We start from the raw sequence: 18,312 nt of genomic DNA, 5'->3' as shown, positions 1-18,312 counted from the left end.
CATAGCATCAAAGGTCACTGATCACAGATTACATAATAAATATAATAATAATGAAAAAGTTTGAAATATTGCAACAATTACCAAAACGTGACAAAGAAACACAAACCAAGCAAATGCTATTGGAAAAGTACTATCCACTGATAGTTCCACGTAGAGTTGTGACAAACTTTCACTTTGTAAAAAAAAAAGAAAAAGAAAAAAAAAAAATGGAATGTCTGCAAAGCACAGTAAAGCAAATAAAAAGTAAGGTATGCCTGAATAAAGCAGCTGGAAAAGTTTGTTTCTTCACTGTGATCTGACAAGTGGGGGCCCCCACCATGCTCTGTGAGCTTCCAGGTTGAGCTAATCTGTCAACTAAGCATGGCAGATGTTCCTCACTTTTCCAAACTCTGTTTTTTTTTTGTTGTTGTTGTTGTTGTTGTTGCTATTTCTTGGGCCGCTCCCACGGCATATGGAGGTTCCCAGGCTAGGGGTCGAATCAGAGCTGTAGCTGCCTGCCTACGCCAGAGCCACAGCAACGCGGGATCCGAGCCGAGTCTGCAACCTACACCACAGCTCACGGCAACGCCGGATCGTCAACCCACTGAGCAAGGGCAGGGACCGAACCCGCAACCTCATGGTTCCTAGTCAGATTCGTTAACCACTGCGCCACAATGGGAACTCCCAAACTCTTTGTTTTATCCTTACTTGGAATAAAAATAATAAAGGACTTGTGGACCACATGTCAAATGCCCTTCCAATGTTTTAGACATCTCATTTATCCCAAAAACAATCACTCATATAGGTATATCACTGTCTGTAATTTATAACGGTGGAAACTGAGATACAGAGAAGTTAAGTGGTGGAGCTGGAATTTAAGCAGTGTGGCTTCAGAGCCTAAGGGCTAAACCATTAACCCCATTCTGCCTTATCTTTGGGATGGACAGTGTTTAATAAGAAATCAGGGAGTTCCCTGGTGGCCTAGTAGTTAAGGATATGGCATTGTCACAGTTGTAGCTTGGGTTTGACACCTGGCCTGGGAACTTCTGCATGCCACAGCCCAGGCCAACAAAAACAAAATCAGAAATCCATTTCCCCATTGTTAAATCCATTTAGGATAAATGCAATTGACCATTAGCCTTAAGTCAGACCTTGGTCCAAACTCTAAGAGCTGTGAGACCTTGCCTACTTGTTGAAACTTTGCTAGCCTTCATGTTTTTCATTCTAAAAATAAGAATAAAGGTAACTCCTTCAAAGGGTGCTTTTGAGCAAGAGTAGGCAAACTTTTCCTGTCAGAGGACAAATAACAAATATTTTAGGTCTTGTGGGCCATACAACAATCTCCTATCACAACTACTCAATTTGCTGTTGTAGCATGAAAGGAGCCACAGACTACACAGAAAAAGACAGGAGTGAGTGTTCCAACAAATTTTTATTTACAAAACAAGCAGTGATCAGATTTGGTCCGCGGGCTATAATTCTCCAACCCTTGATTTTGAAGATTACATGAGATCACATGTGTGCTCTTACATGACCCCTCATATACAAGACAGCAAAAATGGTGATATCATTATGGTTTCAACATGAGATGACCAGTGCTTTAAAGTTGGGTCCAAATAAATCCCAACCAAAATCAAGGAAATTTAACATTTTTAGGAGATTTTGAAGACTTTCTTAGGTAAATGTGTAATTTTACTGACTTTTGAAATATTGACAAATTATCAACCCTCAGTATAACCTTATAGGTAGGGTTGCCAGAGACAATACTTTTTTAGTATTTTCAATATTGGGACATATTTATACTTAAAAATGTTTCTTATTTATTTGAAATTGAAATTTCAACTTGGTCAACCTAGAAGTTTTTCACTGTTGTTGTTTACTTTGTTTTGTTTGTCTTTTTTAGCCTAAATCTGACAACCCTACCTACAGACTTCTATGATTCCACAATTTGAGAAGCATTGGTTTTATCGCAGAACAAGAATAGCCCAACACAAGCAACATTTTGTTCTTTCAGGGAGGAAAAGAATTACATTCTTATGGAATTATCCCCAAGGTTCAAAACTAATAAGTCCCCTGGGTAGAAGCCACTAAAACACTATGAGACAACCAGTGTTCTGTGCTCACGGGTGCCAAGAACAAGCTTAGGTCACCCAAGGAAAAAGTGCAATAATCTTACATTTGTTCCTGCTGATTGAATTCAAGCAGCTTCCTGGAAATTTTTTGGCGCCCTGCATGTCACTATGTTGAATTAATATCTGAGCAGTATTAATGATGGAAAAACTCAATGATATCCAACATATCCAAAGTTTTACAGTTGGATTTGTCGGTAATCAAACTGTGTATTGAGAAAGCCCATTTTGTCAGTAAACAAAATTTCTGAGTGGAGAAGAAATATTCTGTGCACATAAACACAGGCGCCTAAATTCCTGATAAATATTTGATAATGAAGATGTGGGTGGAGTAGGTGCCTTCACCCATCTTCCAACAACTAGGATTATAAAATCATTCTTGGGGGATTTAAGGAGGGAAAAAATGAGAAGCCTGGCTCAGGACACCACAATTCATGTCTTGTCAAATTTTAAAGAAGGAAGATGATATTTGACACGTCCATGAAGGTGAAAGGCATCGTGTTTTCACTAAAAATAGTATGGTATTTAGTATCTGAAGGCCAATGTTTGACTTTCAGCTCTACTATGTCCAAGTTGTGAAACTTTGAATAATTGGCTTAGTCTCTCTGATCCTCCATTTCTTCTCCCTAAAACAGAGATGTAAAAATGCTCACCTCTTCTTCTTTTGTCAGGGTCATTTTGATTATGAAAATGCTTTGCTTACTGAAATAGCAATATACTGTCATCTGTCATTCCTAGGAACAATATCAGAATCACTGGTGACTGAAGAGCTAATTAATGTTGTATTGTTACCAGCTGAAACCACGCTAAGGGAATTAGGCTCTTATGAAATCTCTATTAATTTAAGTCTATATTAAGCCATAACAAAGTATGACAAACTGGGTGGCTTAAATAACAGAAATTTATTATCTCACAGTGCTGGAGACTTAGAGGCCCAAAAGCAAGGTGTCAGAAGGGGCCCTTTCTGAGGGCTGTGAGGGAAAGACCTGCTCCAGGCCTCTTTTCTTGGCTTTGTAAATGGCCATCTTATTCTGTGTCTCTTCCTATCACCTTCCCTCCATGTCTCTGTGTCGAATTTCCCCTTTCGTATAAGGAGCAGTCATACTGGATTAGGGCCCACCCTCATGACTTCACTTTACTTTGATTACCTCTAAGGATTTTTATGAGGGTTAATTTTTTGTGTCAATGTGATTGAGCTAAGGGATGACCCTGTAGCTGACAAAACATTTCTGGGCGTATCTATGAGGGTATATCTAGAAGAGATTAGCATTTGAATTGGTTTAATAAAGAAGACTACCCTCAGCAGTGCTGGTGAGCACCATCCAATCCACTGAAGCCTTCTTGAACAGAACAAAAAGATGGGGGCAGAGTAAACTTGCTCTTTTTGCTTGAGTTGGGAAATCCATCCAACAAAGCATGACACAGCTGCAGAATAGAACACAATTCACCACCCACTGAAGACCGGGTTTTTGAAAAATATATAGTGACATAGGGTGATACACTTGGTGTGTTTTGGTGAAAAGCAGACTACAGAAAGATATAATTTTAATCCAAATTCCAATTTTAAGACTACATGTGCACAAAAGAATATAGAAGGGGTTGACTGATGTGTTAATGTGCTTATCTCTAGGTACTGAGATTGTAGACAATTTTTGTTTCTCCCTGTTACTTTCCTTACTTAATTTTTTTTCTACAAAATGCATGTATTGCTTATAAAATGAAAACATGATTTTTTTTAATAAATGGGAATTTCCTTCTGAAAGGTTATTGCCTTAGATATCATAACGTTCATTTCATTGGGTGACAGTTTTTTACAGATCTTAGTACTGGACTTCTAGAAGATAATAGAAGGGAATCAAATAGCATAAAAGTAATTATTCACTTAGCATTACAGTGCAACCTATGAGTGTTATAAGAAGGCTTGATGAAGGACTCATCATTTGATTTAGCTTAGGCCTTGATGAAAAAGTATATTCTCAATGAGGCATTTACACTGTGCAAAGGAGGGGTATTCCTGACATAGGAAATGGTATAAACAATCATGCAGCAAAATGCCAGGTCTCCTCCTAGTGCAGCAAAAAGTTCAGTATGAGTAGTTCACAGAGTTTCCAAGAGGACAAAGTCAAGCGATGGATGATCATAAAATTCATTGTTCTGGAGTTCCCCCCTGTGGCACAGCAGAAACAAATCCAACTAGTGACCACAAGGTTGCAGGTTCAATCCCTGGCCTTGCTCAGTGGGTTAAGGATCCAGTGTTGCCTGTGGTGTAAGTCACAGATGTGGCTCGGATCCTGTGTTGCTGTGGCTGTGGTGTAGGCCGGCAGCTACAGCTCTGATTCCCTAGCCTGGGAACCTCTGTATGCTGTGAGTGCAGCCCAAAAAAGCACCAAATAAATAAATACATAAATAAAAAAATTCACTGTTCTAACTAAGATCTTCTGAGAGTGAACACAGAAAGTATTTAATAGCCACTAGGAGAAAACAGGCATTCACTGACAACAAACAGGGAAACCGGGACATAGGGCTGCCCTACAAAGGGCTGTATCACAATGGGCCTTCAGCACCAGGCTGATATTTGAACTTAATGCACAGAATCTTGGAATCTTGGGATTAAAAGGAAATGTCGGTGCTGTCCAGCCTGGCCACCCCATCCCTGCCTCTCCAACTTTTCTAAGAATATATATCAAGCCTTTGTTTAAACACCTCTGTGACAAAGAACTCATTGACTTGGAACGGCTCCGTTAGAAAATTCTTCATTGTATTGAGCTAAAATTTATCTCCCTGTATCTCCCACCCATTTGGCCCAGAGCTGCCATCTCAGAGACAAGCGCAATGCTAACGCCTCTCCCATGGGAGAGCAAAAGATATAAAGACAAATAATATGGCTCTCTAGATTTTCTTCTTTACAAGTTAAATGTCCTACAGTCATCCTTCCTACTTAAGGATGTAGTTCATCACTACTTGCTTTGTACCTCTTAATTCGCTTTTAAAATGGTCCCCTCTTGTCACTTTTCCTGCTACCGTCTTGGTTGGAGCCACCATCCTTTCTTGCTATGCTACCACAACATCTCCTTCTCTCTGTTTCTGTCTCTGTCTCTCTCTGTGTGTCTCCATCTCTATCTCTTAATGACCATCCCTTCAATCCATTGTCCATACTGCTTACAGAATGATCTTTCCAAAACACAACACTGGACTGTGACACTGCCCTGCTTACAAACTCCAGTGGCTCCCTATTCTCCTAAGGACCAATTACAGCTGCACAGTATGAAATTCTAGCCCCTACCAGCACTCTAGTCTCATCTCTCTCATCCCCGCTCCTCTGTGTGTGTGTCCCTTCTCTTGGTCCCTTGAACAGGACTTTTGCCTCATTGAAGTTACTGTCACCTACACTTGGAACCCTCTTTCCTCCACCACCTGTACCTTGATAATCCCTACTCAGCTTTGGGGTTTCAATGTAGACATCCCTGCCTCTAGAAAGCTTACCCTGGTTCCATTAAGTCTGGCTTAAAAACCTCTTCTTAAGTGGTTACACAGGGACCTAAGCTTCCGCTATCATAGTATGTATAACACTGAATTAAAAATCACCTGCTTTTTCATATTTCACCTTTGCTGTGTTATGAACTCCATGAGAACAAGTCTTTCTTTTGCAGCACCACTGTCAGTGATTGCACAGTGTGTGTGTATATAAATATATACACAGTATATACACCCATATACATAGTGTATATATATAGTATAGTATATATACTCAAAAATGCTAACAAATTCATGTGTAGCACCTAGAACTAGATACAGTTGTTTAACATGGTCTAATAACACAGAGAAGAATGACTATTGCCTTCCATGTTCTGTACTCCATACCTCTCAATAAAACCTAACATTATTTTAGAAAAACATCTCATGATCGATTTCACTGTCAGTTTAAATCCCTACATGAAGGGATTTAATCTCCATATAAGGGATTTAAATCCCTAGAGGTAGCCACCAAATCTATCTTTAACTCTCCCTCCTTTCTGTCTTTTCCTCCCTCCACCCCACACACCCAATAATTTGCATTTTATTTTTGGAACCCACTCATGATATATTTTATATCTATCTTAGCACTCACATCTCATCTCTAGAGTGGACCCCTTCCAAAAATATACTACAACTTACTGATAACTTCTGTACTCCTAATCCTTATGCCTCTTCTCTGAGCAAATGAGATTAGTGTGTCTTTGCCTTCATGGATGTTACCGATATTGAATAAAACAGGAATGAAGATAGATCCCAGTCGCGCATCATCCTAGAGACATCCATCCATCTGTTGATCAGCTATCCTTTAATAAATGGATTCCACCAGTCATTAACCCAGCCCACATGTATGCTTCTAAGCAAGAAGAATATCACTAGATCTTGGACCTTCCTAAAAATCAAGGTTTTTGAATTGACTCATGTTAACTAAGTATACCATCATTCAGGTACTTTCACAAAATTTATTTTAGCTACCATTCCCAACCTCTGTTGCCCTTTAATAGAGGATAAAACTATCATTCAGGGAGTAAGTCATACAGTTAGCAAGTGCCAGAGCAAGGACATGAGCCCAAGTCCTGTGACTCCAAGTTCAACATCACACATGACACTAGGATCCTTTCAAAAGAGAAAATATGCATTATTGGACATATGTGGCCTCCTACTAATTGCCACTTACTCTCCCAAATAATTGTTGAGTGAGTAAATCCTTTGATTAGAGATTCTTAACTTGAGGTTCATGATAATTCAACGAAGTCCAAGAGTAGGCCTGTATGAACTTTTTGAAAGTTTATGAAAAGTGCCACGTGTTGTAGGTTGTGCCTTCTTTCTGAGAATAGTTATGTACATTTGAATCTCGAAAGGACTTCAACTCCAAACAAGAGCCACCTGTGGTTTAAATAACTCTATATAGAAATTAATCATCACTTACCTGTCTAGAGTTTCACATGCACATCTTTCTCTCTTTAGACAATCAAACTGAATTTTTTCATCTCTAGGCTCCAAAGCCTCCATCACTCTCTAGCCACCCTTAGATATTTCACCTACTGGTCCCTTCTGAACCTTGCTTCTGGCATCCGAAGACACTAGCTTGTATCTTTGATATCAACTTATCAAAAGGCTTTCTTAGAAATCCACCTAGCTTGGCCCGCTTGCAGTTTCCTCTTTCTATGCCAGGTTTTAACCTGAAAATGATTCCTTTTTTTTTTTTTTTTTTTTGCTTTTTAGGGCCACACCAATAGCATATGGAAGTTCCCAGGGTAGGGTCGAATTGGAGCTATGACTGCCAACCTATACCACAGCCACAGCAACTCGGGATCCAAGCTGTGTCTGGAACCTACACCACAGCTCATGGCAATGCCTGATCCTTAACCCACTGAGCAAGGCCAGGGATCAAACTCGCATCCTCATGGATACTAGTCAGATTTGTTTCCAACAGGAACTCCTGATTCCTTTGCTTTCACAAAGCCAAAGCAAAAATGAAAAAGGGTTTTCTAGCAGCTTCTCTCAATCTTCAGCAAGGTTGAGACAGAGGTGGGTAGCAATAGGAGAAACCCATTAGTTGAGTTGTCAATGGGAGAGGGAGCTGCTAGATCTGGAGATGCAGGGGTTTATCTCAAACACCCAGAAAATATAGACTCTTCTTCTTTTGTTAAATAATTGGAAGATTATACCTTTTCCTGATAATCAGGGTTGACTTTAACTCTTTAGTCTTCACCATATTGTATTATAAATTACAGCTCTGTCATCTTGTTTGATGCCTGAATATCAGAGTCATTGACAAGAATTGTACAAGAATTCACCCAAATGTATTGAGCATCTTCATTGAATCCAGGCTATAGGCTCTAAGGATGCTAAGACAAATAGAGGGATGCCTGCCCTTAAGGAGTTAAAGACCAATGAGGGACAGACAAGTAAATCAATACGTGTGATGAGGAAAAGGAAATGCTCTGATAGAAGGAATAGAGGAAGCTCTGGGAGAAAAGGGGAGGGCCACCCGACCCATTCTGGAGGATGCGGAGCAGATGTTCTGGGTAGTTTCCAAAAGAAAGTGGCTCTCAGCTGACTCGTTAAGGAAAAATAGAAGTTAGACACAGACCTAAGAGAAGGACAAGGAAGAGAGTCATGTTTTGTAAATAGTTTAATATGCCTAAATTTGCACACAACGTGCATAAAATGAGCATTAAAAAGTGCTTCACATGTGGAGAGGGAGCGACTGATTAGACTAAAGAGGAAGGTAAAAGGCAAATCCTGGAGAACCTGTATACATCATTATTATTCTCAAAAGGAAAAAAAAAAAAAACAGGAACCCACCGAAGACTTTTCAAAAAAAAATAAGTCTGCATGATCATATTGCATTTTAGAAAAGACCATTTAACACAGTTTGGTGACAAGACAGGAGGTATGGGAACGGACAGTCCTGGTCTCAGATAAGACTAACAGAAAGTTGTGACCAGAACCACATTTGGGGTGGTTCGGACTTACACTAAAACAGTGGCGGGTGAGCTGGAGACACAGGTATGCGTATGAAATGCACTAAGCAGGGAGAGGAGATTGAACTTAGTGACTGATTAGATGTCATGAATGAAAGAAGGGGTGTCACCTAGGATGATCCTGTCACTTCTGGCTTGGACAACTAGGGATGCCATTTGAACAGTGGGGAATAGAGGGGGAGGAGCAGGCCTGGAGGAAGGAGAGAGAAAACAAATTTAGTTTGAACACGTTGATTTTAAGGTGCTCCATGGGACACAATGTGGAGATGATTGGTTGGTATTTAGGAGAAAGCTCCGGATAGGCTATAGATTTATATGTAGTGGGTGAAGCTGTGGGAGTGAGTGAGATTTTCTAGGGAGACTACTGGGTACAAAGGGAAGAAAGTCAAAGAACAGAAGGACACACCAACATTGATAAAGGGACCACCTTTCAAGGCATGACATGAGAACTCAAATGGTCAGAGGGAAACCAGGGAAGGGTGGTAGCAAGAATACAGAGGTTATAAAAAAAAAAAAAAAAAAAAAGGGCTTGACCAATAGCTCAAAATGACACAGAAGCCTTGGAGGGAAGGCTGAACGCAATACACTAGGTGGTCCTGGCCAAGGCTGTTCTTCAGAAGCAGGCGTGAGCACTAACTGGGGATGGAGTTAGAGGGTGATGAGGACATGGGGAAGGGTGAATGTCACCCACTCTTTCAAGAAGTTTGGTGGGAAGGAGAAAGAGAGGGCGGCTGGAGGGGAAGTGCAGAGGCTTAACAAATATCTGTTGAGCAAAGTGAGGAAAACTTCCTATCCTCTGCAGAACTGACTGCGTGAGAAATACATAAACAAATGCCAGAACCGGCTTCCCTCTCTATGTCCTGCTGAGCGCTAGAAAGGCTTTTGTTTTCATTGTCTTTATCAGTGAGAAAGGGCTCGGCTCGGCTACGGGGCTGAACCTGTTAAAATGAAACCAGAGTGTGTAGTGTAGAGCAATCGAAAGCCTTTGACCCATCGGCCGCACCTGAACGCCGGCGGTGCCCGCGGCCCCTTCTGACCCTCCCCACCTGCTCCTTTTGCCCTGCGAGATTTCCAAGTCCGGATCAGAAGCACCCCGACTCAGCTGAGATTCCGGGCTCCCTCAACTCTCATCCACAATAAGCCAGATTCATCTGAAAGTCAGCTTGTTCAAAGAGTGAAGTACAAAGGGCCAGGAGGCTGCGGCGCCTCCGGCGCAGCGCACGCCGCCCAACATCTTCCCTTTGTGGAGCCCGCGAGGGGACCCGGCCATGTGGAAGGGGCTCCCTCCATCTGCGAGATGATTCTGTTTCCTTTAGAGTTAAGTGAAGGATCCCAGAGAATATTACTGAAACAGATGGCTTTAAAAATCCCCCACCTCCCGGCAAAGCCCTCGTCCAACAAGTAATAAACAAAACGCCGAGCCGTGTCGCGGCCCCGGAGGACTGAGCTCCCCGAACCCGGCGACCCGCGGTGCCCAGGGGAGCTCTCACTTGGCACCAGTTCCAGTGGCGGTGGCCGGAGACTCGTGCACGGCCCCGCTCTGCAGGGACTCCCGGCTAGCCTTCCAGAAACGAGATTCATATTTACAAACCCAAACATTCCCTGGCAACGAAAAGCTCGAAATGAGTTCAGCTCTGCATCTCGCGCGCCTGGAAATCGCTACAGCTGAGTGCACGGGAACGCAGCCCAACAGGGACCGCTTTCCGGCAAATCCGGAGGCCCTCTGCAAGGTTTCTCGGCTGACAGAACGGCAGCTGGGACCCGGGAGACCGAGCAATGGAGGACGGGGAGAGGGAGGCGCCTACCGTACCCGATCGGCTCGGCGGCTCATGCTGCGGCCGTCTGCGGGGCTGCTCCGGCCCGGGCGCTGTGGACTCGGCCTCCGCTCTGAGCTCTGCCCCGGGACGGCTGCCCCGGGCTGCTCTTGTTTGCACTGGGCCGTTTGCTTTTGGGATTTCTCCAATGCAGATGTAGTCAGGGGGCCGCTGTCCCGGGGGACAATGATTCCATTGGAAGCTGGCCTTTGACAAGACTCACACATGACCTTTGACTAAAATGGCTTTGGGGAAGGAAAGTGACCGGAGGCTGAAGACGGGGCATCCAGGGCAGCCGGCCGCATTCCCACCCCCAACAGTGCCAAGTTAATTTTTCATCCCCTAATCTCTCAAGGAGAGTGCTCTGTGAGGTATGATTTGCCATTTCTCCTTCATTCTGCCGGATTCTTTCCGCCCCCGTTTAGGAAAGTTTCCTACTGTGTTGCTGATGAGTTCCCTGAATTAGCATTTCCAGGTTAAACGTGGGCAGTATATTGTATAAATTCTTCTAACACGCTGGGAAATAATACCCCCATTTTGCCCCCCTAAAACGTGCTACAATTTACAAAGGGCTTTTGACAATCATGCTGTCATTTGGCCTCCCAAACAATGCCAGGAAGGCTCTCCTATTACTGCCATTTTGCTCATAAAGAAAAAGAAGCTCCGCAAAAATAAGATATTTACCCAATCACTCAACCAGAAAGTGAAGTTTGGATCCTCACAATCCCATCCTGTTCACATCCATAAACCATCCTCCTCCTTGCTGGGTGACCCACCCCAACTAACTTAATTGTACCCCAAGACACATAATAATGATGACACATAATAATAATTACAATGTAATATAATATAATTATAACACATAATATGACACAACTATAGAATATTTTAATTTTTAATTATAAAAGTGATAGCATTTTAATGTAATAGTTGCTTTGGTTAAAGGATATCCACAGATAATCCTGAGTTTACTGACTACATTTTTTTATTGTCTACATTTTTCTCTTTCTTCAGCTGCTAAAAGGATGTAATGGGAACCAGACTGGCCACTCTGGGGTGCTGGTCCATGCCCTGGGTTCCTGGGGCTGCTGCAAAGAGTCCATCATTAGTCATTTTCCCCTCCTTTTTCTGGGTCCTTCCAGACGAAGAAATACTAAATGGAAGGGGAAGGGATTCTGGGATTGTAAAGAGAGCCCTGAATAAGGAATCAGTGCTGCAGAATTTCAGTGTGATGAGGAGAGCTATGATAGGGGTCTAGGGAGATGCTGTGTGGCCCCTGGTCTAAAAAGTGGCATCACTCTCCTTTTTGCTGCTTAGAGAAGGGAAAGTGTGTGTCGGTGGTGGTGGTGGTGGGGTGATACTCACACTCAGTCTGGAAAAACTGAAAGGAGTCAGCTAGGAGGGGAAGAGGGAGAAGGATATCACTGACCCAGACAACATCATGTCTATAAAGCTCTCCTGATGCCTTTGGCAAACTGAAAATAGTTCCTGCAGGCAAGAGCAGAGGGTGTGAGAGGCTGTGTCTAGAGAGGAGGGTGTGGGTTTGGACTCTGACCAGCCTCCTGTGCCACTCGAGGGAATGTGGACTTCATCCTATGGAGCCCAATGGGTTAACATAACTGGCTCTGGATTATCAGCTCCCACGCAAAGGATGCAGGAATCATATGTGCTTCTACAAGAGAAATAACACCTATCAGCCTGGCTTGGTTGGCATCAGACAGTTGCCCTTTCTTCTTCCAGTCTCTAAAAATGTGAGCAAAATATTTAACCTCACTAAGCCTCAGTTTTCTCATCAGTAAAATGGAGACTATGGTACATGCTGTGAGCCTTAAATTGTGTCAGTAAAACCCTTAGCCTTTCTCCTGACATACAGCTGTACTCAGTAAGATGTAGCCCCCGTTACCTTTTAAGGTACTTCACTATGTGCAGCGTTTGCTATGGAGTAACAAGAAACTCCCTTCCTTCCAGCTCACGCCCTTCTTCCCGGTATACTTTTTTGGCTTTTGACTCATTACTGTATGTCCTTTGCTCCTTCCACTATGTTCCTCCTTCTCGACATTCCTTCCTTCCTTTATGTCCCAATCTAGACTTTAATATCAGTTTCAATCTTACTTGTTGTTCACCTCAGTTTGTTAATTTCCTGGTCCTACCACTGCCTTACCCATCTGCCAAACCCCCTACCAAGATGTCATGATCTGCTAGAGCCACACATTATCACACACCGTGTCCACCGATCACTGTATTCCTTAGAAGTGTCCCTGGTCAGCCCACCTCTCCAGTTCCACGAAGTCACTATTCCCACCCCCTGCAGACCCCAGAGCCCACTCCCAGCTGATTTCCTTTCAGTGAACAACTGCCTCCCAGCCCCATTCTTCCCCCACCCCCACCCTGCCCCCCAGCAAAGAGCACAGGGACTACTGGGGGGAACTCTGCCTCCTGTCCCTGCACCAGAAACCCTATTTCTAGTCTCAGCTCCTTCTTTCCCACTTCAGGGGTGCCCCTCCTTCTGTGTGCTATGGAATCCCTCTCTTCCCATGTTCCCATGTTTTCTGGAACATTCTTTCATCAACCCTCCTCCTATCTTTACGTTTCTTCTCCACTGATTTCATTAGCTCATTAATTCAGCAGACATGTATAAAACAACTATGACATGACCATCAGCATCCTTGATTCCAGGCATATAAGGATAAATAAAATATCATATTGTGTCTATAAACACATTCAACCATCTGCCACATGATGTACTCTCTTTTTCTTAATATGACCTGAATTTGGGCCTATTCTTTTTAATAATAATAACAACACATGTGTGCACAAACACCACAAGTGTCCACTGTCTAGAACACACTTCTTGTAGATCTTCCAAGGCCTGTTCCTTCCTTTAGAACCAGGCTTAAAGTCACTTCCCCAAAGAGACTTTCCCTGACCATCCAATCTAGGGACCCATCCTCTCCCTCTTTACCAACAATCTGTTGGCTTTCCTTGTTTCTGTCACATCATCTATCCCAGGGTGTAATGAAAGACTCCCTTGTTCCCTTACTTGCCAATTTTGTGTTTCTTCCACTAGTCTGAACCTTCATGCAGGCTTGGATTCCTCTGTTAGCCACTGCTGTATTCTCAGTGCCCAGAATGTACTTACTAGGCTCTCAGAAAACATTCATTGATTGTAAACCCCTAAGTGCCATGACCATCTTTGCCTTAATCTTTTTTATTTTTATTTCCATCAACTGCAACTAGAATTCCAAGAGGATGGGGTTCCCATCGTGGCTCAGCAGTAATGACTAGTTACCATGAGGATGTGGGTTCAATCCCTGGCCTTGGTCGCTCAGTGGGTTAAGGATCTGGCATTGCCATGAGCTGTGATGTAGGTCACAGACATGGCTCAGACGCTGTGGTGTAAGCCGGCAGCAGCAGCTCTTACTGGACCCCTAGCCTGGGAACTTCAGCCCTAAAAAAAAAAAAAAAGAAAAGAAAAGAAAAGAAAGAATTCCCAAGGGAGCTCTGAAAAATCCTGATGCCCAAAGCACCCTCTAGGTGAAACCCTGGTACCAGTTTTTGGAAGCTTTCTGGGCAATTATAAAAGCCAGGCTTGAGACCAATGACCCAACCAACCTCTGCCTAACACATAGGTGATGCTTGAAAAAGGAGTGAGTGGATGCACGAATAATTCAAGGAATTGGTCTTCTAGCTCCTGCTTATCTTTCATTCCTCTTCCACTCGGCCCTCCCACCGATCATCTGTTATCCAGGCAAGCAAACCTCCAAACAAGCCCTTCTCTCTCCTTGCTCCAAGCTTTCACATAATCTCAGCTCTACCAAGAACACCCATGGAGCATCTTGGCTGCCTCAGGAGTTTCCCTGCTGTTGGACTCGCTAGTAAAATCTGAGTTTAGGCTCGATACCATCTCCTCTGCAAGATCTTTCCCAGTGTCCCCAAAGGGCTCACCTCTCTCCCTGTACATGTCCCCATTAAGGCAGTCTTGCTGCCACCAGCAGCTGTGTCATGTTTTTTAACCAGGAGATCCTTTTCCTTTGCATCCCCATGTGTAGCAGACTGCCCAGCCAGAGAGGGCACTCCACTGACATTCTGGAAGAGAGATGCTTTATGTTTATTTTTATTTTTTTAATTTATTTATTTATTTATTTATTTATTTTGGTCATGTTTGCATCATGTGGAAGCTCCTGGGCCAGGGATCTAACCTGAACCACAGGAGTGACAGTGCTGGATCCCTAAGCTAGGCCACCAGGGAACTCCTGTTTGGGTTTTGTTGTTGTTGTTGTTGTTGTTGTTTTAACAGTCTTATTGAGCTATAAATCACATAACATAAAATTTCTCAATTTAAATGGTCAGTGGTTTTTAGGATATTCAGAGTTAACCATCACCACAGTCAATTCTAGAACATGTTCATCATTTCAAAAAAAAAATGTACCCATTCGGAGTTCCCGTGGTGGCGCAGTGGTTAACCAATCCGACTAGGAACCATGAGGTTGCAGGTTCGATCCCTGCCCTTGCTCAGTAGGTTAACAATCCGGTGTTGCCGTGAGCTGTGGTGTAGGTCGCAGACGCGGCTCGGATCCCGCGTTGCTGTGGCTCTGGTGTAGGCTGGTGGCTATGGCTCCGATTAGACCCCTAGCCTGGGAACCTCCATATGCTGCAGGAGCGGCCCTAGAAATGGCAAAAAGACAAAAAAAAAAAAAGTGTACCCATTAACAGTCCCTCTCCCTGAGTCCCTGGCCTCCCAGCCCCAGATAATCTCTAGTCTATTATCTGTCTCTATAGACATGCCTATTCTTGGCATTTCATATAAAAAGAGTCATACAACACCTGTTTTGGGGGGTGTGATTGGCATCTATTGCCATTTTTGAAGACTTATTTGGCCACAGGATCCCTTTCACATTGAGCTGATATGGCAGAATATGGATTCTATACAGAGATCTTAGAGGACAAACCAAGATGGTATTTCTTAGACCACCTAGCACAGCAACCTGGTAAATTATCCAGATACTTTTAAGCTGGAGGAAGGGAGAGAGGGGCTTAGCTACACCTGCTACCACAGAAGAAAGGGTAAGGGAATGAATTCCAGGATGGCTCGGCTCTGCCTCACCAGCCCCGTCCTGGCCAGGCCCCTGGGACGGGACCCACTGTGCCATAAGGACCTCATACTGAGGATAAACTGCCCAAGTCAGACTCCAGCTTGGCCACAGTTTAGCCATTACTCTTCATTCCCAGCTTCCTCATTTCTAAAAAAAAAAAAGGGGGGGGAGTAAAAAGAATCCTATCTTATAAGCACTGCATCATAGGATCTTTATAAAGATTAAAGGAGGGGATGCATATGAAATGCAGAGCACAACACTTGGGACATTATAGATGCCTGATAAATATTTATGTTTCTGGACATGTTGATGTTTGACCACAGCTGTCTTCATATTGCTCTTCTAAGTAAAATTTTATATGGAAAGTGGGTTCTGCTGCTTTAAACAATAATTCAAACCATTATCCTAGGAAGACTTCATGCACCATGCAGATATCCACTGCCAGATGGTCATCTGTGTTCTGCCTGATGAAAGTAGGGACAGTGGCAAGATTTAGCTGAAGGTGAAGAATAACTGTTAATGAAAAGTTGCAGGAAGGAGATGGATGAGGTCCATTGCTGGCATGAAAAGCTGATGAAGAGAACCTAGTCCTTCCCACCAAATGCTCATCAGTACCATTAGCAGGCAGAAGATGTTGGCTGAAAGGACCCTGTGTCATGTTTGTTTACCTGCATTCCTCTCCAGCAATTTATTTTCCCTTTCCTATTCCTGTGTCAGCCCTGCCTCTGGCATTCTCTGTTAAGCCTGCCTATGGTGTCCTTTAAGTACATCTGAAATGAGCCCATGGGCGGCTGACCCTTGGTAGGCAATCCAATGGTCAGACACAACCATCTGGAGCAGTGGCCACAGGATATATCCATTTTGCTATCAAGTGGTCAATTATCCTGCCAGCTCCAGGGGAGCAGCTCTTGCATATAAGTGCTAAGTGTCTATTTTGAGTTACAGGGATAATTAGTAGACCTTCATCTGACTTCCAGTGCTTTGAATGGCCTTTCCTGCACATCTGGCGAACCTCTGCACAGATTCAGCTCAATTCTCTCTCTCTTGCCTTCCTCCCCTCTGTGATCTCATAGCTCCTGTACTTGTCTATGGGACAGCGCCTGGACAGCGTCCCATTATCACCTGTGTAAGTGATTGTGGACAACTAGAACACAAGGACCTTTCTCCCTTATTTCTGTGTGTCCTATTAATAGCTCTGGGCCTAGCACATGAGGCTCTTTCCTCCAATTTTATAGATATATATTGAGAGCCCACTGTGTGCTGACACTTCAAAATGCAAATATTTCAGAGCAGCATGGGATTTTCACTCTGAAAGGATTATGAGATAAGAAAATGAGGCCCAGAGAAGGTCATGTCTTATCAAGTTTCCCCAATGCCTGAGAAAGGAAATATTGGGGATGGGAGAATTCAACTCTCCTGACATTGTCCTTTAATGATAAGGATTTTTTTCTTTGGTTAAAATGAAAGATTTTTTTTTTAACACTGTTAGAAAACAAGAGAAAATGTGAATGATCATTTTGTTCATTAATGGTTTTTCCAGATCAAACGCTAGCCCTCAAAGCACCCCTGAGTTGGTGCCTGAGGGTATTAACACAGACAAATGCAAATCTACAGTGGGGCTAATTCCATTACTGTCTGACTCCCTGTACTTCTTACACCCACCCCTGCTGGCTCACATCTCACCCACACCAGGCCAACCAAGGGCCTGTAAAAATTTAACTTGGTGCGATTGCACAACCGTAAAAGCTCAAGTTGCTTTTGGGGGTAATGAATGAGATTCTTTAATTGCGACGTGAAAATGTTTCCAGTGGGAGGAAAAACAGAACAAGTTGTCATGAATATAAATGTCCCGGTCAGGCTCAGGTGAGGTGATTACACAGCAAATGGCTGTAGGGGACACTCATCTGGGCCCACGTGGAGGACAAACAGAATCTTGTTCTGTTTCTCTTTCTACTCCTTTGTTGAATTTCTATTGTTAAGAACCCTTTTGGAGGTGATGGGTATGTTTGTTACTTGGATTGGTTTTGCATATGGCCAAACTCATCAAATGATATACATTAGATACATGAGGGGTTTTTTAAATGTCAATTACAGCTCACATCTCAGTTTAGGTGTTTAAAAAAAAAAAAAAAGAACCTATTTCCTCATCGAGTCAAAAATCATGGTTTAGCAAATCCACTATTCTGTGTCTCTCACCAAGGTGGGCTTTTGGTAAGAAAGAGCAAGACTCTAATTCCTACCTAGCTCCTTAGAGGCTGCTTCTGAGTTTCTTAACTCCTCCTTGATGACATTGGATCCAATGAATGCCCCTCCTTTAGGCTGAGTCACCATCACCTCTCATCCAGACCACTGAGAAAGTCTCCTAACCATTCTCCTTGATTCTGACTTGAAGTCCTCTAACCTAACTTCCATGATGCAGCCAGAGAGATCATCCTAAAATTCTAACCTGATCTAATTCCTCTGCTTAATACCTGGTGGGTTTTCCCACTGTCTTGAAGATAAAGTGTCAACTCCTTAGTCTGGTTATTGATGATCTGGTCAAGGTTGCTACCTATAGACACACATCTCCAGCTAAGGAGTCAGTAAGCTGGAACCTAGCCAGTATGCTACACGCCAAGCCCTGAGCCCTCGTGCTGGTTCATGCTGCCTAAGACCCAGGAAGGGCTAGAGATGACCCATGGAGGACCTATTACTTTCTGTTATAGGTAAGTATCTTATCACCCCTGTACCTGCTTTCATCTTAACCTCAGCATTATAATCCTGCCATATTAACATCTTTTGACACTTTGCCCAC

The 18,312-nt window shown here is 43.2% G+C and overlaps 1 protein-coding gene across 4 annotated transcripts in view; it reads right to left on the bottom strand.

Moving 5' to 3' along the window:
• ENPP2 (ectonucleotide pyrophosphatase/phosphodiesterase 2) overlaps positions 1 to 10,679 on the bottom strand; it is a 113,413-nt gene extending 102,734 nt beyond the window's left edge. For 2 of the 4 annotated variants that reach the window (XM_047783361.1, XM_047783363.1), the window contains exon 1: positions 10,422 to 10,679. In XM_047783361.1, the coding sequence (XP_047639317.1) occupies positions 10,422 to 10,652 (231 nt within the window). In that variant the 5' untranslated portion in view covers positions 10,653 to 10,679. The remainder of the gene's footprint in view (positions 1 to 10,421) is intronic. The other 2 variants (XM_047783365.1, XM_047783364.1) reach the window with 2 other exon arrangements.
• Between the last annotated feature and the right edge of the window lie 7,633 nt (positions 10,680 to 18,312).

This window comes from Phacochoerus africanus, chromosome 6, assembly GCF_016906955.1.
Source record: "Phacochoerus africanus isolate WHEZ1 chromosome 6, ROS_Pafr_v1, whole genome shotgun sequence".
NCBI lineage: Eukaryota > Metazoa > Chordata > Mammalia > Artiodactyla > Suidae > Phacochoerus > Phacochoerus africanus.
This window is presented reverse-complemented; position numbering and strand designations above follow the sequence as displayed.